Here is a 25,926-nt window from a genome sequence, read left to right on the forward strand (position 1 = left end):
CACAAATAGAGTCAAACAGTTTATATAATACATAAAAAATTACAAGACGATTGGTCAATTAGTTTAAATTTTATTCAATTTGTTTATCCCAAAAAGCTTTTTTTCGCAATGTTATTGTGCAGAAAATAATAATACTCTGGGCTAATTAGCAAAATACAAGAAGTTATTTACCAGCAATTTTATTGCTGCAATTGAATCTTATCATTTTGGCAGTTTAATGAATAATTTCTATGATTTTTTAGAATTTGTTTTTTATATATTTATACCTGTGTTAACTAATTAACAATGATAATACTGTGGGCAAGTTAGCCAAATACAAGGAAAAGATATTTACCCGCAAATTTATTGATGGAATCGAATCTTATTATTCTATATATTAATAATATAGGTATGCAAAGTCCGCAGATAGTGTGCTACTTTTTTTATAAACAAAATGGTGCCCGATAATCGTGCTTTTTTCAATTTTTGCTATATAACTCCAAATATTTTAAATTTACACTAAAAATACTCATATAAAAATTCACCGTAATTAAATTCTGCATAGAGACGTGTTTTTCCTGATTTACTTCGACGTAAATTTTCCACGGAAAATGCGGTGATTTCCAACAAAATCTTTAATTTTCAACTAAAATTTTAGATAAGTAATTGTTTAACAGTAATTAAATAACTCGGTAATATAAAATCTCTTTTCATATAGATTATAATTCCAGAAGCCTATGGAAATTTAATGAACAGTTTAGCAGCAATTGAATTGTTAACTAAACATTTACGGTCGCTATAATAACCACTTTACATACGATACATAAGAATAACTATGATTTTTGTATAAAAATACACTGTACATATCAGTGCACTTTACAGAATTAAAATTGGACTATTTAAGCGGCCTCAGGAATATTTTAAAATTATAAACAATTTTTTGGCTTAAAAACAAATAGAATATCTCGGGAAATGTTAAAATAAATTAAATTATGAAAACGGTATTAGAAAAAAAGCAGCAGGACACTTCTTTTAAAAGAAAAAACCTGTAATTGTGATGAGTGGTTCCTAAGATACAATCGGTCAAAATTGACCGGCATTTACGGCAAAGATATAAACAATAGGATCATAATTTTTGAAACATCACCTTTTTATTTTTGTCCTCTTTCTTCGCACTGATTTTCAAATCTTTAAAGTACTAATAACATATATTATTATAATAAAAACTATCGATATTACGAATGAAAATTGCCAAAAATGGCAAAATTTTAATCAAAAATTAGGTTGGAGAAAATGTACTCTCAAAGTTCAAAATCGGTATACGTTAAAAAAAATGCATTTTCTGGGCTTCCCACGGAGCAATTTTCTTCATTATTTTTTTGTTCCCAAGTAACTGCATTGCGAGAAATTAACAGCGTCTACACCGTGCAATAGTAAAGTATTAGAAGAGATGGAAATACTGCGAAAACTGTAATAGTCGTAAATAATAACTTTGATTTAAGAAATGTATGAAGAAATTACAGAAAATGTACAATGTATGTATCAAAAGTTAAAACAGATGCAAAAAAGGTATCTGTCATATATCTACATCCTTTTCTTAAACATGACGATATATTTTAATGTTTGAAATGTGTAAGACTAAAAAGTAAAAAAGAAAGCAATATGAAAAACATTTTTTTAAGAAACGCTTTTATTTAGTTATGAGTGACTAAAAGGTGAAATATAAAAAAATCGACTAAAAAGCAAAAAATAAAAAAAATCAAACTCGACGGATTATTCGAAAAAAACGTTTGTTTAAAGAAATGAAAAAACCTAACACATTCGTTAAAGAAAAGCGTGGGGCGCATCTTCATCGAATAAACGGTTTTCGCCCCATGCTTTTCTTTAACGAATGTGTTAGATTTTTTAACGAACGTTTTTTTCGAATAATCCGTCGAGTTTGATTTTTTTTATTTTTTCTTTTTAGCTGATTTTTTTTATATTTTAACTTTTAGTCACTCATAACAAAATAAAAGCGTTTCTTAAAAAAAATTTTCAAATTGTTTTATTTTAGATAAACTTATTACAAGTGTAACGTTAAAAACACAAATATTCTTATTTGAAAGCTGTATAATTATTTAAACAATCTTTATTTAAACAAATTAAAATTTTTTGTTATAATAAATAAATTAATTTTTAGGCAAATAATGAAAGGCAAAGTTTTCAACCTAATATAAACGTTAATAATGTTCAGTGGCCAGCTACTCCATTAACGTCAGTTGCAATGCGGGGATAAGCTTTCGTAGTTTTGTCACTTCTAGCAGAGAGCAGCAAGCCTACGCCTCTCCGATGATAACTCCAAAAGAGTCGAAAATCGTCGATTCAGAGTGCTGGATTGCGCTCCCTGTTCGAAGTGAAAAATAAGGCAGTTTTGCCTTCGCATTGCATTTGAATAAAAATGGTATACATTTTTATTTTATTAGTATTACTCCTATTAAGTAACTATGTCCATTTTTCCGTTGGAACTTTACCAAGCTGTAGACGGGGTTGTGAATTGCAACTATTTAGAATTCCTTCTTGTCTTCACTGCAGCATCCATCTGGCTTGCAATTTTTAGAAGCCATGGAGGTGTTACCAGGGAAATGGACCAATAAGTTTTCAATTAAAAATCTTTTTTAATATTTTTAATATTTTTCAATATTATTAATGTTTATATTAGGTTGAAAACTTTGCCTTTAAGACACATATTTTATTGAGAATATCTAAAAGGATCTAGAAAAAAAATTTCGGAGGAAAATATGAGATTTTTTAAATTGAGCGCGCCGCACCGGCAAATAAATCGGATAAACACGCAAATTTAACAATTAAAAAACGGCAGTATAAATTGAGGTTAGACGCGATGACTCATCAGAATCTTGAAGCTGAATGTTTAGTCTTCTATTTAAGTATACGACACCCTCAAAAATACTGATTTAAATATGAGTTTTTAAGCCTCAAAAATGCGTATTTTCGCATTTTTCAGATTTTAAATTGCCTATAACTCGAAAACTATCAACATAAAATCATAAAAAGATACCTTTCTTGTTTAGAATGACACAAAAAACCTAAAAATATATGTTCCAAACAAAAAATGGTGATCTATTTTATTTGTTTAAAAAAATTGTTTAAACAATTTCTGCCCAAAAATTCCGCCCGGCACCCTTCAGATTTGTTTGAAGGGGACATTTTTGAATAGGAATCCACAAAGAAACCGAATCAGAAATTTTTTCAGACGAGAGCGGTCTCACCACATGGACTACATACATGTATTGGCGAATAACTGTCAAGCATAGCTTTCAAACGTCATTTATATATTATTAATTTTATTTATTACATCAATGTTTTTAAACATTGTTTTATATAAACTTTTCATCGAACTATTTTATTTTTTACTTTGATTATGGCTCTGAACTATTTAAATTCTTGTTTGTAACTAAAAAATTATTATATTAATAAAATAATTTTTGTATAACATAATCAAACAAAAATAATATTTTTCAAACTACACTTAAAAAGTAACTCTTTTGTTTCTTTTTCAGGTTCTAAACTTCTGTCCGAAAGACATGAAAGCGGACATCTGCGTTCATCTGAACCGGAAAGTATTTAATGAGCATCCCGCTTTTCGGCTGGCATCCGACGGGTGTCTAAGAGCCCTCGCGATGCACTTCACGATGTCTCATTCCGCCCCAGGAGATCTCCTTTATCACACAGGGGAGTCAATAGATTCTCTGTGTTTCATAGTTACGGGATCTCTAGAGGTCATCCAGGATGATGAAGTCGTTGCTATTTTAGGTAAATATGTACGTGACGTAAATGCTAAGGTGAATGGAACGTTGGGGTTAAGTTTTATCGTTAGAGTTAAGTTGGTAAATACCCTACTAAATATTAGAGTGTGGCGTAAAGATATTCTTAGGTCGCCGGGTGTTCATCAGTTAAACCATAAAAATTAACTGTCTACGAAACTAGGCCGATTTCCTAAATTATTTAGTATTACATTTTGCCATGAGATCTGCTTTGTTCAAAAGCACATAAACTGTGCTCTTTTCGTTTTTTAATAAGCTGTTGAACAAAAATGCTTTGAATTTCTATGATTTATTGAAATTAATGACTTTGGATTGCTTGATTCAATAAACCACGACAAGCTAACTACCCTGAACTGATTGATGTTTATTTCGGATCTGTTCTTTAATCAGTTTTTTATACAAATGGTCCATGTCTATTTCCATCTTCATATAAAGGAAGGCTCTTGGGTGAATTGAAAGTGTACCAGCTATCACCTGTGATGCAGTAGTAGATACTTTTCTGTAAGCAGTGATAAGTACAATCAATGGACTTCTTTGCGATCTTACCAACTTTTCTTTGTATTTACCGATGATTAATCGATTACTTCCTTCTACAGAGTGTGCATAAATTTAAAGGCATTATTTTTCTGTAGGACCTTCGTCTTCCTATAATATTTGCTCGAGATAATCGGATCTACTTATCTTTTGATACTAAACTTGTTCTATTCGGTATGTAACTCTTGACCATGTTTGACAGATATGTAGATGAAAATTTAGAACTATTATCAAGACTCTTCAACAGTATATACAAAACTGGTACAATTTCACAAGATTGGTTAACGTCTACGTTTGGGCCTATAGGGAGCGTTCAAGTATTACCTAACGCAGTTTGGGTGGAAGGGGGGGTTTTGTAAAACGTTACGGCGCGTTACATGGGGGGAGGGTGGTTCGAACAGCGCGTTACGTAACATTCTTTTTTAACTTAAATAAAAAAAAACTACATAACTTCTTTTATGTTTTAAATAGACCCCTGAATTATTGTATTATGATTTGTCTGCTGATTTTTCAGTAGACCTACTCATTTGAACTCCGATCTACTGAAAACTGCATAAAACCTACTGATTTGAACTCCAATCTACTTATCTACTGAAAACTGTATAAAATCAACCGAAAACTCTAAAAAAATTCATTGCTCAAATTTAAACCATTTCTCATTTATATTATACAACCCAAAGCCCAACATCCAACAGCGTATAATCTTCTTTCGTTTCACTTCACCTACATTATATTTGATGGTTTAGCGACATAGGATTTTCAGGGTCAAGTCAAAATGATGTCAAGTGCCTAACCTAAAGGGATTCTTTCGGTGAGAATTGTTTTGTTTTCAAAAGACCATATGTTTCCATTATCCGGAACTGTTCCCTCGGAGTTATTTATGGGTTTATCTGATGAATAGATAGGTAGGTACTTTATATTTTGGTAAAAATAAAATGGGTAATTTAAGTCCATAACATTCAGTATCGTTTTCAGCAGTAGGTAGGTATTCATTAATGCTTTAAATATGTACGCAAATTTTCAAATTATTTAAAAATTATGAATTCCTGAATTATTAATTTCACAGTTTTATGTGATTAACATCTTGACGAAAATTATACATAATTTCAAAATTTCACCTTGTATTATTCATAATAGACCCTACATAATACACATTTTTGAGATGAGGTTGTTAAGCAGCTTCTAAAAACAAAAATATACAAAGTGTTTAATTAAAATTAAAGATAATGGACTACGCTAGGCTTGCATGAATCACCCTGTACATTTAAATTTATGTTTAAAAAGCACATTTTTGGGTGTCCAGAAACTCTACCGACAAACGAAGACAGGAGATTCCTCAGATAATTTTATGACAATTTAACCCAATTAACCTAGCCCGAAAATGCTTCCTAAGGGAGCTAGAGCTCTTTGAAGATGGCGCCATGTAATTAGTTTTTCTTAAATACCTCCAGAACGCTTCTATTTAGAAAAACGAAAATTGGTATACATATTTACTTTCCTCAAATGAATCGATTCCATCCATTGCGAATTTCTAGTACCGGTCATAGGCGTACGTTTTGGGTAGGGCAACGGTTATTTTATCGAAAAACTTTTTTGTCTCCAACTTTTAAGCATTTTTGATACTGGATTATTAAATTGTGAGGTATTCTAGTAGTAAAAGGTACTCTTACTTTAAGTCGATAGGATACACCGTTTTCTAGAAAAATCGATTTGAAAGTTTTTTGTTTTGGGAATTTAAAAAAATAGTTAAAAAAAATTTAAAAAAAAAACGGATGTATTTTACCAACTTAAAGCAAGAGTAACATTTAGTACTCGAATATGTCATAAATGAATAATCTAGTATCAAAAATACTTAAAAATTAAAGACAATAAAGGTATGCTATAAAATAACTGTTGACCTACCCAAAACGGACGCCTATGACCGGTACTAGAAATTCGCCAATAATGAGATCGATTAATCTCTGGAGTATAAATAAATGTACCAGTTTTCATCTTTCTAAACAGTTTTTTTTAATATTTTTTTTTTAAATTCAATGAACGAAAAATTTTCAAATCGATTTTTCTAGAAAACGGTGTATCCTATCGACTTAAACTAAGAGTACCTTTTAGTACTAGAATAACTCACTATTAAATAATTCAGAGTCAAAAATGCTTAAAAATTAAAGACAAAAAAGTTAGGCGATAAAATAACCGTTGCCCTACCCAAAACGGACGCCTATGACCTGTACTAGAAATACGCAATGGATGGAATCGATTTATTTCTGGAAAGTAAATATGTATACCAATTTTCGTTTTTCTAAATAGAAGCGTTCTGGAGGTATTTAAGAAAAACTAATTACATGACGCCATCTTCAAAGAGCTCTAGCTCCCTTAGGAAGCATTTTCGGACTAGGTGAATTGGGTTAAATTATCTTAAAATTATCTGAGGAATCTCCTGTCTTCGTTTTTCGGTAGAGTTTCTGGACACCCTGTATATGAAAATTTAAAACAAGGACAGAAATAATTTTATTCAATAAGTGCCTTCTTATATATATACAAGGTGTTTCAGAAAAGGTAACACGATCTCTAGGATAGGTGAAAAATTAAAAAATAATTGGGGTTTGCTTACTAAATAATTTTGATTTCACGATACAGGGCGTTGAAGAACAAAAAGTTTTACACATTTTTTTCACTATTTTCCCGAAACTACTGGTAACATCGTATATTATTCGTTATACAAAAATTTTTACTAAGCAAAATAAAATGTTGAAATTATAAATATGTTATTTTATTTTAAGCTTTTATTAAACAAGATAAAATAGAAGAATGCATGAGAAGAACAATAAAGAATGAAACCAAAAATGTATGTAAGGATGGGGCCAAGTAGGGAAAATGTAAATGTAAATTAAATGTAAAATTAATAATAAAAGATTATTATTGTAAATTTTGAACATATTTCATGTCATGGGACATGAAATTACGAGTGGCAGGGATAACCAGACACGTGAACTGAATAGAAGAATCGTTCTTGGGTGGGCAGCATTTGGAAAACTGAGAGAAACTTTTAAAAGTGAGTTGCCCACATGCCTAAAGAGAAAGGTATTTTATCAGTGCGTCCTCCCAGTCTTGACGTACGGATCAGAAACACTTACCGTAACTAAAGCCTCGGCTACCAAACTAAGAGTAACGCAGAGAAGAATGGAGCGCTCAATGTTAGGAATAACTCTGCAAGACAAAATCAAAAACGAAGAAATCAGGAGAAGAACAAAGGTGACTGACGTCATCGAAAGGCTAGCCAGGTTGAAGTGGAGATGGGCAGGACACATTGCCAGAATGACAGATGGGAGATGGACAAAAATGTTATTGGAATGGAGGTCAAGCGAAGACAAGAGAAACGTCGGTCGACCGCCTACAAGATGGACTGACGACTTAAGAAAGCTAAATAAAAACTGAATGAGAGCGGCGCAGGATAGACGTGGTTGGAAACGAGGGGAGGAGGCCTATGTTCAGCAGTGGACATTTAAGGCTGAATGATGATTGTAAGTTTTTATGATTACCTTAAATGCCATTAAAATAATAACAAAGTTCTTTTACCGAGTTTCCGGTACTTTTCGCAACCTCGTTTTCCATTTAGGTTCAAATGGCCACTTGGGTGTTACGTAACGTTTAGGTAGGGGAGGGGGTACAGAAAAACGTTACGGTGCGTTACATGGGGGGAGGGGGTCAAAAATCCTCAAAAATTGCGTTACGTAATACTTGAACGCTCCCATACCTAAATTAAACTACGCAAAAAAAAAGTAACGACTTTCGATTAATACGACTCATGCCCCATATTCTGAAGCTATTTCTAAAAATATCACAAGGAAAAATTCCTGTATGTAACTGGCTGTATACCATAAATCACAAAAAATATAAACCTTATCTTGTAAAAGGTATATTTAAAATCCCTAAAAAGGGCTATATCACAACAAAATGTTTTCAGAATCATATTCCATGATCAGTGTTATCACAGGTTTACATGCTTTGAGACACCAAAATATACGGGTAAGTACCCTTGAGTTGTTATTAAACATAATATTTTTTAACATCCTCTAAAATCGAATAATATAATGTAACCTCAACTGTTTAATAACAACGCAAGAGTAGTTACCCGTATATTTTGGTGGCTCAAAGAATGTAAACCTGTGGTAACACTGATGATGGAATATTGATTCCGAAAACGTTTTGTTGTAATATAGCCTTTTTTAGGGATTTTATATATACCTTTTACTAGATAAGATTTTTATTTTTTTCTATTTTTAAAGTAATCCATAACACTCTTCTTCTTCTCAGCCTTCTATCCTCCACGTTTGAACATCCCTCTCCCAACTCCTTCCATCGGTCTCTATCCTGAGCAACATACTTCCAGATTTGTTGATGATATTAAAAGAGTATCCATAACACAATTTACAAAAAGTGCAAAGAAGATATGAGTCCGAAACAATTTGGCGCTCGAAACCGTATGGCAACTCAAGAAACTTTGTTAAGTGTCGGGATTAACAGAAAGATGTCTACTTGTGCTTTATACCTTATGATCAGGCTTTTTACAAAGTCAAATACGATCAGCTAACAGAATGCTTGCAAAGAAAGAACCTAGATCCAAACGACATTAATACAATACGTGAACCCTATTGGAACCAAAACGCCTCCGTCCGAACTCAAATGGATAACACTGAAACCATAAACATCCAAAAGAAGTTGAACAAGGTTGTTAACTATCACCTTTATTATTCAACTTGTACACAGAGGAAAGATTTGCACGAGCTTTAGATACAGCACAAGAAGGAATAAAAATCAATGGAAAAATCGTGAACAACATCACGTACGCCGATGATACAGTACTGATTGCTGGCAATAAAGAAGAACTACAAATTCTGTTAACCAAAGTAGTGCGAGAAGGACAACTAGGTGGCCTTAAGGTAAATGTAAAAAAACTAAAGCAACGGTAATTTCAAAAAAGCACACACCAGTTATAAACATTCTAGTCAACAAAAATCTCGTTGAACAAGTGAAAAAGTTTAAGTACCAAGAATTTTGGATACTTGAAACATTAGACCAAGAACAAGAGGTTAAATGCAGAATAGAACACTCAAGAGATACCTTCTTAAAGATGCGACAGTTACTTACTACCCATAATCTTGATCGGTCTCTACGATACCGCGTGATAAAGTGTAATGTATATAGTGTATGTACTATTACACGGCATGGAAACTTGGAAGTTAATAGTCAGCTCGTTATGACGTATGTAATTATATAACAATATTTGTAATTAATCATTTCGCAGCTTATTCTTTAAAAATCATATTTGTCAAAAATTCATTCTTACTTTATTTTTCATCTTCGATACACCCATAGTGCACTTAATGTAATTTGTGACTTATCCAATAATATAGAAAAATTTCACCATGAAGTTTCTTTACATCCTGTATTCCTTAAAAAAATCGAGTTCTGTTTTTGAAGGATAACTTGTCAACTGATTTATCTTGGATCTTAAGTCTTTTCTCAATATGTAATTTATCATTTTTAAAACCAGAATTATGTAGGTAACTACAGATTTTGTTGTTCAATTCGATTATTCACTTTTCTGAAAACATTTTCTATATTCAGAGAAAAAGTAAAAGCACCTTAACGAACACACCCTGTCTGTATCGACTGTCATTAAAATCCTCCATGCCACCATTCTGCATGCTGACACCGTACACTTCAGACGGTAGGGTTTTTTGACCTTACCATGATCAAATATTCGTAATCTGTAATGTAATTTTTTGTGTGAAAGTCCTTTTTGCTCGTATTTGATGTTTTTAACTTTTCCGGCTACAAACCAACAGCACCATGGAACAATTCTGTTTCCAACAGACAGACAAGGTTTTTTTCCTACCAAAAAAACTGCATAAGAAATAGAAGTCTTTTTATATCGTACATGGGATCCATCTCTCTTCATAGTGGTATTTTGAACTTTTTGAATTCTGCAAGTTAAACTTTTGAAAAATGAATAACCATTCTCAACTTCGTTGCAAAACGAAAATACAGCCGAACCATATTCTAGTCCAATCAGAGAGTGCTGCAAGCACCTCTACCGGTTTCGAAACTTATTAGTCTCTCATCAGGAGGCACATATGCTGCTCTCCTTGACCCAACCAAAACAAACCCCAGCGTGCAGTCCCGGATTGCAACGAACGAAATGGCATAGATGCCTTAGCGGCAACTGCTAGCAAAAAGACTAAGTTTTCACTCTAATGGCATATAAAACAACATAATGCTATTCTGCATCCCACCAGAATGAAAACAATGGGAACCTTCTCTGGTTACACCTCCGAGGCTTCTACAATTTGCAAGCCATACGGATGCTGAGACTAAGGAAGATGAGGGAATTCTACAATTTACAATTCACGTCCCATCTGCTCAGAGCGGTAAAGTTCCAACGAGAATGGTTCCCTTCATACTCCACACAGAGTAAATGTAAATCAAAAATAAATAACCATTCTCAACTTCGTTGCAAAACGAAAATACAGCCGAACCATATTCTAGTCCAATCAGAGGGTGCTGCAAGCACCTCTACCGGTTTCGAAACTTATTAGTCTCTCATCAGGAGGCACATATGCTGCTCTCCCTGATCCAACCAAAACAAACCCCAGCGTGCAGTCCCGGATTGCAACGAACGAAATGGCATAGATGCCTTAGCGGCAACTGCTAGCAAAAAGACTAAGTTTTCACTGGTTTTCATTCTGGTGGGATGTAGAATAGCATTATGTTGTTTTATATGCCATTAGAGTGAAAATTTAGTCTTTTTTAAACTTTTGAATTCTAAGATCAATTATTCATTAGAGATCTTTTTACTGTAGCATAGCACTGAAGATGGCTTTATAAGCCGAAAGCGCTCAGCTAGGAATTATATATTTTACACACTTCAAAAGTACACTTCTTCCTGTTTATCTGTAAATAAATAAAAACCACCAATTTTTCCTGGGGACGTTGACGTTGTTTGCAATATATTTTACCTGGCCTATTGCACATTTACACTTTCTAAATCCGAATTTTGTCTTTTATTTTCTACAGTCGGTAGAGCTTTCTTCCTGATCGACTTTTTGTTAGTGATTTATACAATTTTCTAATGCACTCAAGAAGAAATATTGGCCTATTGGCTCTTTTGTCGTCCGGGGAATTGCCACATCAGGAAAAGATTTTTTTATTAGATCATTGAATATTGACATTACAATGTCTGTTCTCTCTTCTGTTAGTATTTTTATTGCTTATGCAGGGTAATATATGTCCCTAATTTTATACTTTGGTGGCGTATGCTCTGGGTTTAAAAATTTTTAAAAGAAAACAAATATTTTGCAAACGAAGTGAACGCATATTCATGTATGTTAGGAAAATAAGTCCTTTGTTCACAATCCGTTAATCGGTTTTATTATATTGGAAAAGATTGGGCGACTGGTTTCCCTGTTTACAAATTTTACAGCATCTTCAGGCCCATAAGAATCTAAAGATATCAGTAAAAGACTTTACATTGCTTCATGGAATATTGATGGTAAATATTACTTTAAACTTTTCCAATAATATAAAATAAAAATATCAGTTGCAATGCGAAGGCAAAACAATCCTACTTTTCAATTAGAATACGGAGTGCAGTCCAGTCCCTTGAATCGCGATTTTCGGTCCTTATTGGAGCCTTCATCGGAAAGAACGTAGGCAATGTTCTCCATATTTCAACTGATTCGTATCGAGAGGTTTTCCCACCCATTTCAACTGAAGTGATGATAGTAGGTGGCTAGCGCCATCTGGCATTGAAAGACGAAATAGTTTTCAATCCTAATAGTAAATTATTAATATTGAAAATATTAAAAATATTACTAAAAGATTTTTAAATTGAAAACTTATTGGTACACTTTCCTGGTGACACCTCCAAGACTTCTACAATTTGCACATCAAATGGATGCTGCAGTGAAGACGAGAGGGAAGGAATTCTAAACTATGCAATTCACATCCCCCGTCTGCAGCTGGTAAAGTTCCAACAGAAAAATGCACCTAGTTACTCTACGGAGTAATACGACTATAAAATAAAAAAGTATACCATTTTTATTCAGTTGCAATGCGAAGGCAAAACAATCTTACTTTCAATTAGAATACGGAGTGCAGTCCAGTCCCTTGAATCGCGATTTTCGGCTCTTATTGGAGCCTTCATCGGAAAGAACGTAGGCACTATTCTCCATATTTCAACTGATTCGTATCGAGAGGTTTTCCCACCCATTGCAACTGAAGTGATGATAGTAGGTGGCTAGCGCCATCTGGCATTGAAAGACGAAATATATTTCAGTCCTAATAGTAAATTATTAATATTGAAAATATTAAAAATATTACTAAAAGATTTTTAAATTGAAAACTTATTGGTACACTTTCCTGGTGACACCTCCAAGACTTCTACAATTTGCAAGTCAAATGGATGCTGCAGTGAAGACGAGAGGGAAGGAATTCTAAACTATGCAATTCACATCCCCCGTCTGCAGCTGGTAAAGTTCCAACGGAAAAATGCACCTAGTTACTCTACGGAGTAATACGACTATAAAATAAAAATGTATACCATTTTTATTCAGTTGCAATGCGAAGGCAAAACAATCTTACTTTTCAATTAGAATAAGGAGTGCAGTCCAGTCCCATGAATCGCGATTTTCGGCTCTTATTGGAGCCTTCATCGGAAAGAACGTAGGCACTGTTCTCCATATTTCAACTGATTCGTATCGACAGGTTTTCCCACCCATTGCAACTGAAGTGATGATAGTAGGTGGCTAGCGCTATCTGGCATTGAAAGACGAAATAGTTTTCAATCCTAATAGTAAATTATTAATATTGAAAATATTAAAAATATTACTAAAAGATTTGTAAATTGAAAACTTATTGGTACACTTTCCTGGTGACACCTCCAAGACTTCTACAATTTGCAAGTCAAATGGATGCTGCAGTGAAGACGAGAGGGAAGGAATTCTAAACTATGCAATTCACATTCCCCGTCTGCAGTTGGTAAAGTTCCAACGGAAAAATTCACCTAGTTACTCTACGGAGTATTACGACTATAAAATAAAAATGTATACCATTTTTATTCAGTTGCAATGCGAAGGCAAAACAATCTTACTTTTCAATTAGAATACGGAGTGCAGTCCAATCCCTTCAATCGCGATTTTCGGCTCTTATTGGAGCCTTCATCGGAAAGAACGTAGGCACTGTTCTCCATATTTCAACTGATTCGTATCGAGAGATTTTCCCACCCATTCAACTGAAGTGATGATAATAGGTGGCTAGCGCCATCTGGCATTGAAAGAAGAAATAGTTTGCAATACTAATGGTAAATTATTAATATTAAAAATATTAAAAATATTACTACGAGATTTTTAAATTGAAAACTTATTGGTACACTTTCCTGCTGACACCTCCAAGACTTCTACAATTTGCAAGTCAAATGGATGCTGCAGTGAAGACGAGAGGGAAGGAATTCTAAACTATGCAATTCACATCCCCCGTCTGTAGCTGGTAAAGTTCCAACGGAAAAATGCACCTAGTTACTCTACGGAGTAATACGACTATAAAATAAAAATGTATACCATTTTTATTCAGTTGCAATGCGAAGGTAAAACAATCTTACTTTTCAATTAGAATACGGAGTGCAGTCCAGTCCCATGAATCGCGATTTTCGACTCTTATTGGAGCCTTCATCGGAAAGAACGTAGGCACTATTCTCCATATTTCAACTGATTCGTATCGAGAGGTTTTCCCACCCATTGCAACTGAAGTGATGATAGTAGGTGGCTAGCTCCATCTGGCATTGAAAGACGAAATAGTTTTCAATCCTAATAGTAAATTATTAATATTGAAAATATTAAAAATATTACCAAAATATTTTTAAATTGAAAACTTATTGGTACACTTTCCTGGTGACACCTCCAAGACTTCTACAATTTGCAAGTCAAATGGATGCTGCAGTGAAGACGAGAGGGAAGGAATTCTAAACTATGCAATTCACATCCCCCGTCTGCAGCTGGTAAAGTTCCAACGGAAAAATGCACCTAGTTACTCTACGGAGTAATACGACTATAAAATAAAAATGTGTACCATTTTTATTCAGTTGCAATGCGAAGGCAAAACAATCTTACTTTTCAATTAGAACAAGGAGTGCAGTCCAGTCCCTTGAATCGCGATTTTCGGCTCTTATTGGAGCCTTCATCGGAAAGAACGTAGGCACTGTTCTCCATATTTCAACTGATTCGTATCGAGAGGTTTTCCCACCCATTCAACTGAAGTGATGAAAATAGGTGGCTAGCGCCATCTGGCATTGAAAGACGAAATAGTTTGCAATCCTAATGGTAAATTATTAATTTTTAAAATATTAAAAATATTACTAAGAGATTTTTAAATTGAAAACTTATTGGTACACTTTCCTGGTGACACCTCCAAGACTTCTACAATTTGCAAGTCAAATGGATGCTGCAGTGAAGACGAGAGGGAAGGAATTCTAAACTATGCAATTCACATCCCCCGTCTGCAGCTGGTAAAGTTCCAACGGAAAAATGCACCTAGTTACTCTACGGAGTAATACGACTATAAAATAAAAATGTATACCATTTTTATTCAGTTGCAATGCGAAGGCAAAACAATCTTACTTTTCAATTAGAATAAGGAGTGCAGTCCAGTCCCATGAATCGCGATTTTCGGCTCTTATTGGAGCCTTCATCGGAAAGAACGTAGGCACTGTTCTCCATATTTCAACTGATTCGTATCGAGAGGTTTTCCCACCCATTGCAACTGAAGTGATGATAGTAGGTGGCTAGCGCTATCTGGCATTGAAAGACAAAATAGTTTTCAATCCTAATAGTAAATTATTAATATTGAAAATATTAAAAATATCACTAAAAGATTTTTAAATTGAAAACTTATTGGTACACTTTCCTGGTGACACCTCCAAGACTTCTACAATTTGCAGGTCAAATGGATGCTGCAGTGAAGACGAGAGGGAAGGAATTCTAAACTATGCAATTCACATCCCCCGTCTGCAGCTGGTAAAGTTCCAACGGAAAAATGCACCTAGTTACTCTACGGAGTAATACGACTATAAAATAAAAATGTATACCATTTTTATTCAGTTGCAATGCGAACGTAAAACAATCTTACTTTTCAATTAGAATACGGAGTGCAGTCCAGTCCCATGAATCGCGATTTTCGACTCTTATTGGAGCCTTCATCGGAAAGAACGTAGGCACTATTCTCCATATTTCAACTGATTCGTATCGAGAGGTTTTCCCACCCATTGCAACTGAAGTGATGATAGTAGGTGGCTAGCGCCATCTGGCATTGAAAGACGAAATAGTTTTCAATCCTAATAGTAAATTATTAATATTGAAAATATTAAAAATATTACTAAAATATTCTTAAATTGAAAACTTATTGGTACACTTTCCTGGTGACACCTCCAAGACTTCTACAATTTGCAAGTCAAATGGATGCTGCAGTGAAGACGAGAGGGAAGGAATTCTAAACTATGCAATTCACATCCCCTGTCTGCAGCTGGTAAAGTTCCAACGGAAAAATGCACCTAGTTACTCTACGGAGTAGTACGACTATAAAATAAAAATGTATACCATTTTTATTCAGTTGCAATGCGAAGGCAAAACAATCTTACTTTTCAACTGGAATACGGAGTGCAGTCCAGTCCCTTGAATCGCGATTTTCGGCTCTTATTGGAGCCTTCATCGGAAAGAACGTAGGCACTGTTCTCCATATTTCAACTGATTCGTATCGAGAGGTTTTCCCACCCATTCAACTGAAGTGATGATAATAGGTGGCTAGCGCCATCTGGCATTGAAAGACGGAATAGTTTGCAATCCTAATGGTAAATTATTAATATTGAAAATATTAAAAATATTACTAAGAGATTTTTAAATTGAAAACTTATTGGTACACTTTCCTGGTGACACTTCCAAGACTTCTACAATTTGCAAGTCAAATGGATGCTGCAGTGAAGACGAGAGGGAAGGAATTCTAAACTATGCAATTCACATCCCCCGTCTGCAGCTGGTAAAGTTCCAACGGAAAAATGCACCTAGTTACTCTACGGACTAATACGACTATAAAATAAAAATGTATACCATTTTTATTCAGTTGCAATGCGAAGGCAAAACAATCTTACTTTTCAATTAGAATAAGGAGTGCAGTCCAGTCCCATGAATCGCGATTTTCGGCTCTTATTGGAGCCTTCATCGGAAAGAACGTAGGCACTATTCTCCATATTTCAACTGATTCGTATCGAGAGGTTTTCCCACCCATTGCAACTGAAGTGATGATAGTAGGTTGCTAGCGCCATCTGGCATTGAAAGACGAAATATTTTTCAGTCCTAATAGTAAATTATTAATATTGAAAATATTAAAAATATTACTAAAAGGTTTTTTTAATTGAAAATTTATTGGTACACTTTCCTGGTGACACCTCCAAGACTTCTACAATTTGCAAGTCAAATGGATGCTGCAGTGAAGACGAGAGGGAAGGAATTCTAAACTATACAATTCACATCCCCCGTCTGCAGCTGGTAAAGTTCCAACGGAAAAATGCACCTAGTTACTCTACGGAGTAATACGACTATAAAATAAAAATGTATACCATTTTTATTCAGTTGCCATGCGAAGGCAAAACAATCTTACTTTTCAATTAGAATAAGGAGTGCAGTCCAGTTCCATGAATCGCGATTTTCGGCTCTTATTGGAGCCTTCATCGGAAAGAACGTAGGCACTCTTCTCCATATTTCAGCTGATTCGTATCGAGAGGTTTTCCCACCCATTGCAACTGAAGTGATGATAGTAGGTGGCTAGCGCTATCTGGCATTGAAAGACGAAATAGTTTTCAATCCTAATAGTAAATTATTAATATTGAAAATATTAAAAATATTACTAAAAGATTTTTAAATTGAAAACTTATTGGTACACTTTCCTGGTGACACCTCCAAGTCTTCTACAATTTGCAAGTCAAATGGATGCTGCAGTGAAGACGAGAGGGAAGGAATTCTAAACTATGCAATTCACATCCCCTGTCTGCAGCTGGTAAAGTTCCAACGGAGAAATGCACCTAGTTACTCTACGGAGTAATACGACTATAAAATAAATATGTATACCATTTTTATTCAGTTGCAATGCGAAGGCAAAACAATCTTACTTTTCAATTAGAATAAGGAGTGCAGTCCAGTCCCTTGAATCGCGATTTTCGGCTCTTATTGGAGCCTTCATCGGAAAGAACGTAGGCACTGTTCTCCATACTTCAACTGATTCGTATCGAGAGGTTTTCCCACCCATTCAACTGAAGTGATGATAATAGGTGGCTAGCGCCATCTGGCATTGAAAGACGAAATAGTTTGCAATCCTAATGGTAAATTATTAGTATTGAAAATATTAAAAATATTACTAAGAGATTTTTAAGTTGAAAACTTATTGGTACACTTTCCTGGTGACACCTCCAAGACTTCTAAAATTTGCAAGTCAAATGGATGCTGCAGTGAAGACGAGAGGGAAGGAATTCTAAACTATGCAATTCACATCCCCTGTCTGCAGCTGGTAAAGTTCCAACGGAAAAATGCACCTAGTTACTCTACGGAGTAGTACGACTATAAAATAAAGATGTATACCATTTTTATTCAGTTGCAATGCGAAGGCAAAACAATCTTACTTTTCAATTAGAATACGGAGTGCAGTCCAGTCCCATGAATCGCGATTTTCGACTCTTATTGGAGCCTTCATCGGAAAGAACGTAGGCACTATTCTCCATATTTCAACTGATTCGTATCGAGAGGTTTTCCCACCCATTGCAACTGAAGTGATGAGAGTAGGTGGCTAGCGCCATCTGGCATTGAAAGACGAAATAGTTTTCAATCCTAATAGTAAATTATTAATATTGAAAATATTAAAAATATTACCAAAAGATTTTTAAATTGAAAACTTATTGGTACACTTTCCTGGTGACACCTCCAAGACTTCTACAATTTGCAAGTCAAATGGATGCTGCAGTGAAGACGAGAGGGAAAGAATTCTAAACTATGCAATTCACATCCTCCGTCTGCAGCTGGTAAAGTTCCAACGGAAAAATGCACCTAGTTACTCTACGGAGTAATACGACTATAAAATAAAAATGTATACCATTTTTATTCAGTTGCAATGCGAAGGCAAAACAATCTTACTTTTCAATTAGAATACGGAGTGCAGTCCAGTCCCTTGAATCGCCAATTTCCAATAATGTTTACCTTGCCATACGATTGGCAAGAATATTATTGTTCTTCTTCTTCTTAAATCATGCAAGACTTGTTAGTCTCTGACATTTCATTGTATGGCCTTTGTACCACACCATATTTTGTTTTATTTTTTCCTTGGACTCTACTGAGTAATGTGCAGTCAAAGAAGACCAACAATTTATTTATTGGTAGTTTTAGGATCTCTTCTGGTTCAAACCCCAGTTATCCAGTAAAATCCTGCCTCACATCACTTAATACATTGCAATGGCTTAGTCTATACATGGCAGCCTCTTCTTCCATTTCACACTTTCTGTATGGTTCTTTCACCATACCTATTTTGTATAGGTCGCTTCTTAAACCGCATTGTCCAGTCAGTATTTCAACAAACGTTTTGATCTTGACCTTCATCAAATTTCACAGTTTTTCATCAATATTCTTGATTCTTTTTTCGTCTGGATTTACCCTTGAGTGGCTCTCCATTATTATCTGCTGTAGTCCATATGGCAAGGTAAAGTCAAAGGTAACCGAGGACCCGGTAAAAGGAGAATATCAAGGCGGCGGAATTTGAAAACATGGTTTAATAAAACCTCAACGGAACTGTTTCGAGCCGCAGCGAGCAAGGTTATGATTGCCAATATGATTTCCAACATTCGAAACGGATAGAAACTAGTAGAAGAAGAAGGCTCCTCATTTCTATGACAATTCCTTATCAGCCACTTCTGAACATTGTTTTACGCAGCATCTTTAGTGATGCCACAGAAAAGTTCTAGGTCTACAAAGGTTTCGAGTAACGAGCCTTGTTTTGCCAGGAGATCTGATCATTCATTTCCATGTACTTATTGGTGATCTGACATCCATATTAAATACACTTTATTATTTCTTGCCAAATTATCGGGGATATGTTTTCAGCTCCTCAACAGCTTTGATTTTGTGAGTTGGTTCTTTACTGGAAGAAATGCCGCTTGTGTATTTGTGTAAATGTTTATTTTCTTTGTTTTGGGGTCTCAATCTAATGCAGTCTAACAAAGCAAAAATTCAGCCTGGACTACAGTTGTATATTGACCTAGGCTGTAACATTTATTTTTATTGCATGATTGCTCAAATATTCCTGATCCATGCCTGATCCTAGTACCATGGGCAGTTTTAGATCCATCAGTGAACCATATTAAGTCCCATTAATATTTTGGACTTTTTATTCTCTTTTTCTTCATGTGCCGTCTTCTCTAAGAAGATCGGCAACCATCATGGCAATTCGCGCTTTAGATACCGCTGCTCTAAAGAGATCAGCAGAAGTTTAGTTAAACCAAAATCTCAAATTGTTTAACCAGGAGATGCGTATCCTTCCACGACTCCTTCTACCCTGTATTATTCCTTGTATTATCAATCACAACAATAGGTCTGGATCCCGCGTATGAAAAAAAGTTGATTAATAGCAAGCTGAAATTTTTTTATTACCTTAAGTTCGGACAAACTTTGATGTATGAGAACACTGGAACAGGGGAAGTTTTAATTGTGGAACAGGTTAAAAATTTGGAACGTCAGACTACGAAAACGTCCCATGTATTTTGTCGGACAGAACTTCCAATTAATTTGTTACCCTTTCATTAAACTGTCCTCCAAAAATCAGACTGATAATTATCACCAACTGGGAATTTTAATGAGTGGAGCACGTAGAACATGTCAAATGACAGGAATTATGACAGGTGACTAGTACCAGTCTGATTTTTGCATGAGAGTTTAATGAAAGGGTAACAAATCAATTGGAAGTTCTGTCCGACAAAATACATGGGACGTTTTCGTGGTCTGACGTTCCAAATTTTTAACCTGTTTCACAATTAAAACATCCCTTGTTCCAGTGTTCCCATACATCAAAGTTTGTCCGACTAGACACCCTTAAGCTATTAACAAATTTTCAGCTTGATTAATCAACTTTTTTTTCATACGCGGGATCCAGACCTACAAGTTATAAAACTCGCCCGATGTATTCTCTAGACGGTATAATTGTGTTAATCTTCTCAGTGAAGAATATTTCTGGTTTCATCATATCTGAGTTTATCATAAAGATGGATTCCTCTAGTATAGTCCTAGTAGAGGCTGTGTGGCTATTCAATACATAATTCGGCCTTAAAGTATAAATTGCTTTGAGTCTGAGGATGATTATAAAGGCTACCGGCGAAATATATATTTCCAGCCGGGGGATACCTGTGATAGACTTTTCCACCAAAGTCCTGAACCATAAGTAACTATCGGTCGTATCACTGATGTGTATAACCAACAGATCATCTTTGGTTTTAACCCTCAAGTTTCACCTAAAACTCGTCTGCAGTTCCAGAAGAGTCGCTTAGCCCTGTTGGTTATATTGTTAATGTGAGTGCTCTAATTGAGTTTGGAGTCCTTGATTACCCCTTGATTCTTGACCTCGTTGGTTCTTTCCAGTTCCTCCTTAGATAATTTAAGCTCACCCAGTCCAGTAAGCTTGCTCTTAAGCATCTGATTTGCAACAGTACTGGGAAATGCACCGTTAATTGCCCTCAGGTCCATAAATTTGCACAAGACACACTGAAGTAAAGTAAGCAACTGGAAAAAGATATATGCCACAGTCTTTTACTACTGATCCCTATCTGGGCACAGCATACTAATGTCGAACCTGCTTATTGGAATACTCTTGGTGCTAAACAAAAGTATTCTTATAAACGGGATATTCCAATAACCGATCATTGATGACTAGTAAAAACGTTTCGTGACCTCAAATTTCTATTCCTTTAACCGGGATATTCATATAACCGGTATTCTAATAAGCGGGTTCGACTGTATTGAGATAGTCGAATAAGCAAAATACGATCTAGATTGATCGTTTAAACACAAAAATCTTAATCATAATGATGTGATCAAACTAAAACTTTCAGCTTGTGATTTATAAAAAAATTTATGTTCAGTTTCTTTGCTAAATATAAATCTCCATGGATATATAATTTTCCACTTCTTTTCACATAAATATTGTAGGTATGATAAAACGTCCCTAAAAAATTATGGTATCATCCAAAAGTCTCCTTTATAAACGGTTAACTTTTTGGAGGTTCTCATCTGTGACGGGATTCTTTTTGGGTTGATGTCTATAAAACTTTTCCAATAATTTATACGCTCTGATACGACGGGCGAGAATATTATTGTTTTTTTGGCGTATGTGCAATTTTGCCGATTTGGTGCCATTTTCGTATTGTTTATTTTGCTCGGGGGAAACATAAATATAAATTTTAACTATAAAATGATAAAGTATAGTTTCCTTTGAATGTAAATTTGGTATAGATATATTGTTTTGAAACCATATGATGAAATTTCTTATCTATATGGAATATTGTAAAATGATTAAGTCCGGAAAAGCAAATAAATCAACTTTTAATACTTTTTCAGGTGTCTTGCTCTGGACAGATATAGGATATCATTGATATTACTCACTTTTAGGCTGTGACAAAAAGAAAGATGGTAAATAAGATGATAAGATGATAAGATGGCAAATTTTTGCAACATTCACTTTACTACTACTGTCATTTTGTTATATAATTTATTTTTGTTTAGGTATATACAGAGTGAGTCTGTAATTTGGAATAAATTCAATAGTTTAAATACTGATTGTTTTTTGAAAATTGCTTAGATTTGGCGATTAGTATTTCAAATCGAAATATTTACATGCAATAATAATGTATACAGGGTGTCTCAATTTAGAGATATGACGTCATCGTTGATTTTCTTAAATGGCACCACTGTTATTTTGACAGCTATTTTAATAGGGTGTGTAAAAATCTACATAACTACAAAATATCAAATTTTTATTTCCTAAGATTTACAAGATAATAAAAGATAACCAAGTTATGAAAAACAAGAGGCTGTATTTTAAAAAAATTCAATGGTTCTAATTGTTTTTCTGAAAAACGCTCAGATTTCTCGATTAGTATTTCAAATAGAAATTTTTTATATACAATAATAATGTATACAGGGTGTCTCAATTTGGAGATATGAGGTCATCGTTAATTTTCTAAAATGGCCACACTGTCATTTTAATAACCATTTTGATAGGGTGTGTAAGTTATATGTACATAACTGCAAAATATCAAATTTTTATTCCCTACCATTTACAAGATAATAAAAAAACGAAGTTATTAAAAACAAGTAATCAAATAATTAAATTTAATTATTTCCATTAAGGCTATGGGTACATAATTCGCAAATATTTTACGGCTATCCCTACCTTTTCTGTCTTTACATGGCAAATTACGTGTAGTAAAATTCACACTGGTATGGATATGTACATATTACTAGAATGTCATTCTACTTGACAATGTCATAACTAGCTTAAAGAGATGGCTTTTGAATGTTCTTGGATAACTGTAATTTTTTGTATAATTGCAAATTATTAATTCAGTTAATAAATGTGATAATTTTTTCACTAGTTATGTATTCAGTGATTGTAATGATTTATATGTACCTACAACAAAAACTAATACTCAATCGAGAAAAGAGGAAAAGTGTTGAAGTGATTTTTTAATAATATATTTTTACTATGGAACGATAACAATTTTGAACATCTTTAACAACAAAATACTTGGATCACAGAATATATCTTGATGTATTCTCTGCTTCTATCTTCCATAAATAATACACAATAAATAACTTTTTATAAAGTTCACCCCTTAAATAAATTATTTTTCAAATACACTATTTATCAATATTATTTAATCAACAACTAAAAATATTCCCGATTCATGTCAAATAATTATTTAAAATTGTCACTGACTGTCAGTGTCTGACTGACAATATTCTATTCGACTAAGTGCGTTGTATGACAAAGATAGATTTGGAAAATATTATCACGGACATTGTGTTAATTTTTTTCGAATCCTGAAAAAACCAAAAATATTTTTGAAAAATCTAAACGCAGAATGATAGACTAAATTATTACCGAGGGCCGAAAGTCCCTTAGAATAAATAAAAAGTTTATTTTGAATGAGATATTTGAAATTAAAAATAACACTAAATTTTCTCTTAGTTTTTCACCCCTGTAACTTATTAAAATAAACATTATAGAAGTTTTCAGGACTTTCGGCCCTCGCTAATAACGTAGTTTTTCATTTTGCGTTTAAATTTTTTAAAAATACTTATAGTCCTGTCGCCAGGGGGGGTACAACGGCCTCGTTAATTCAGATGGACTTACCCAAGTTTTTTTTATGTATTTTGACCCGTAGAACACGAATTTTTTGGGTAACAGTTGATCCGGATGTCGATAAGATTTTTATAGACCAAGAACTTGAGGAATCAAATAACAGCGATTTTTGGCAAAACAAAACAATATTTTGTATTTTTTGGGTCATTTTAAGCAAAAAATATTTCTACAAGTTTTTTAGTAGGATGCACAGTTTTCGAGATAAACGCGGTTGAACTTTGAAAAAATCGAAAAACTGCAATTTTTAAACCCGAATAACTTTTGATTAAAAAATAAAATAGCAATTCTGCTTAGCGCCTTTGAAAGTTCAAGTCAAATTATGTCGGTTTTGATTATTTGCATTGCTAAAAATTTATTGTGTTATTGTTAAACAAAGCTACAAACAACTAGTGCGTGAGTGATGTTTCTATGATTTCTCATTTAAAATCGAACGAGTAGGTAGAATAGGTACTAGTGCAATCAAGACTATTTCTACGTTACATGCGTTAAAACGCATGTAAAAGCACGGGAAACCCTACGTGTTTATAGCTTTGTTAAACAATAAAAAAATAAATTTTTACCAATGCAAATAATCAAAACCGATATAATTTGACTTAAACTTTCAAATGCGGTAAGCAGACTTGCTATTTTATTTTTTAATCAAAAGTTATTCGGGTTCAAAAATTGCAATTTTTCGATTTTTTTAAAGTTCAACCGCGTTTATCTCGAAAACTGTGCATCCTACGAAAAAACTTGTAGAAATATTTTTTACTTAAAATGGCCCAAAAAATACAAAATATTGTTTTGTTTTGCCAAAAATCGCTGTTATTTGATTCCTCAAGTTCTTGGTCTATAACAATCTTATCGACATTCGGATCAACTGTTACCCAAAAAATTCGTGTTCTACGGGTCAAAATACATAAAAAAAACTTGAGTAAGTCCATCTGAATTAACGAGGCCGTTGTACCCCCCTGGCGACAGGACTATTATTAGTTTTCTCAGGATTCGAAAAAATGGATCCCCATATGAATAGCATTGCAGCCGAAAAAACGTACCGATCCTCTTAAGCAAATGCTCATAATGTTCAAAACGAATTTCGATCGCGTTTAGGATATTGTCAAATAGTCAATGGCATTAGTTATGAGCATTTGCTTAATTGAAATAATTAAATTCAATTATTTGATTACTTGTTTTTTATAACTTTGTTATTTTTTATTATATTGTAAATGGTACGGAATAAAAATTTGATATTTTGCAGTTAGGTATAACTTTACACACCCTGTGAAAATAGCTATTAAAAAGACAGTGTTGTATAAATTATTATTGCATGAAAAAAATTTCGATTTGAAATACTAATCGACATATCTGAGGATTTTTCAAAAAAAAAATAGTATTTGAACCATTGAATTTATTCCAAATTACAGAATCTTGTTTTTCATAACTTTGTTAATTTCTATTATTTTGTAAATAGTAGAGAATAAAAGTTTGATATTTTTCAGTTATGTATAACTTTACACACCCTATCAAAATGCCTATCAAAATGACAGTGTTGTCATTAAAAAAAATCAACGATGACGTCATATCTCTAAATTGGGACACCCTGTATACATTATTATTGTATGAAAAAATTTCGATTTGAAATACTAATCGACGTGTCTGAGCATTTTTCAAAAAACAATTAGTATTTGAACTATTGAATTTATTCCAAATTACAGATTCACTCTGTATAAATAACGTTCAAAACGTATTTTTTTTTATTAATAGATTCTAATTATGTTTAGTCTTCTCAACAATCTTCTGCGATGCGCTTTTTTAAGTATCATATATGTATTATCTGAAAGATTATATGTCTGGTGATCTTTATGTTCCCAGTGTCGCGATCTTTATTTTATGGTACGTAGTTTAGTACTGACATTTAACATATATATATTCCATGTACTAGACATGTCTAGACTCTAACGCTTGCTAAATAATTCGTCTTATTAATGAAATACTGTAATCATATATTCTTCTTATTTGCGTCTCATCTCAGAATTTTCCGACGTTGGCATCACTGTTGCAAAGGCTGCTTGATCTTCAGCAAACTGAATAATTGTACTACTCTTAATATTTGTACCAG

General features: G+C 33.7%; 1 protein-coding gene across 1 annotated transcript in view; it reads left to right on the plus strand.

Moving 5' to 3' along the window:
* LOC114324956 (potassium voltage-gated channel protein eag) overlaps window positions 1-25,926 on the plus strand; it is a 198,331-nt gene that overhangs the window by 117,014 nt on the left and 55,391 nt on the right. The window contains exon 5 of the mRNA XM_028272911.2: window positions 3,537-3,789. Within this exon, the coding sequence (XP_028128712.2) occupies window positions 3,537-3,789 (253 nt within the window). The remainder of the gene's footprint in view (window positions 1-3,536; window positions 3,790-25,926) is intronic.

This window comes from Diabrotica virgifera, chromosome 5, assembly GCF_917563875.1.
Source record: "Diabrotica virgifera virgifera chromosome 5, PGI_DIABVI_V3a".
Taxonomy (NCBI): domain Eukaryota; kingdom Metazoa; phylum Arthropoda; class Insecta; order Coleoptera; family Chrysomelidae; genus Diabrotica; species Diabrotica virgifera.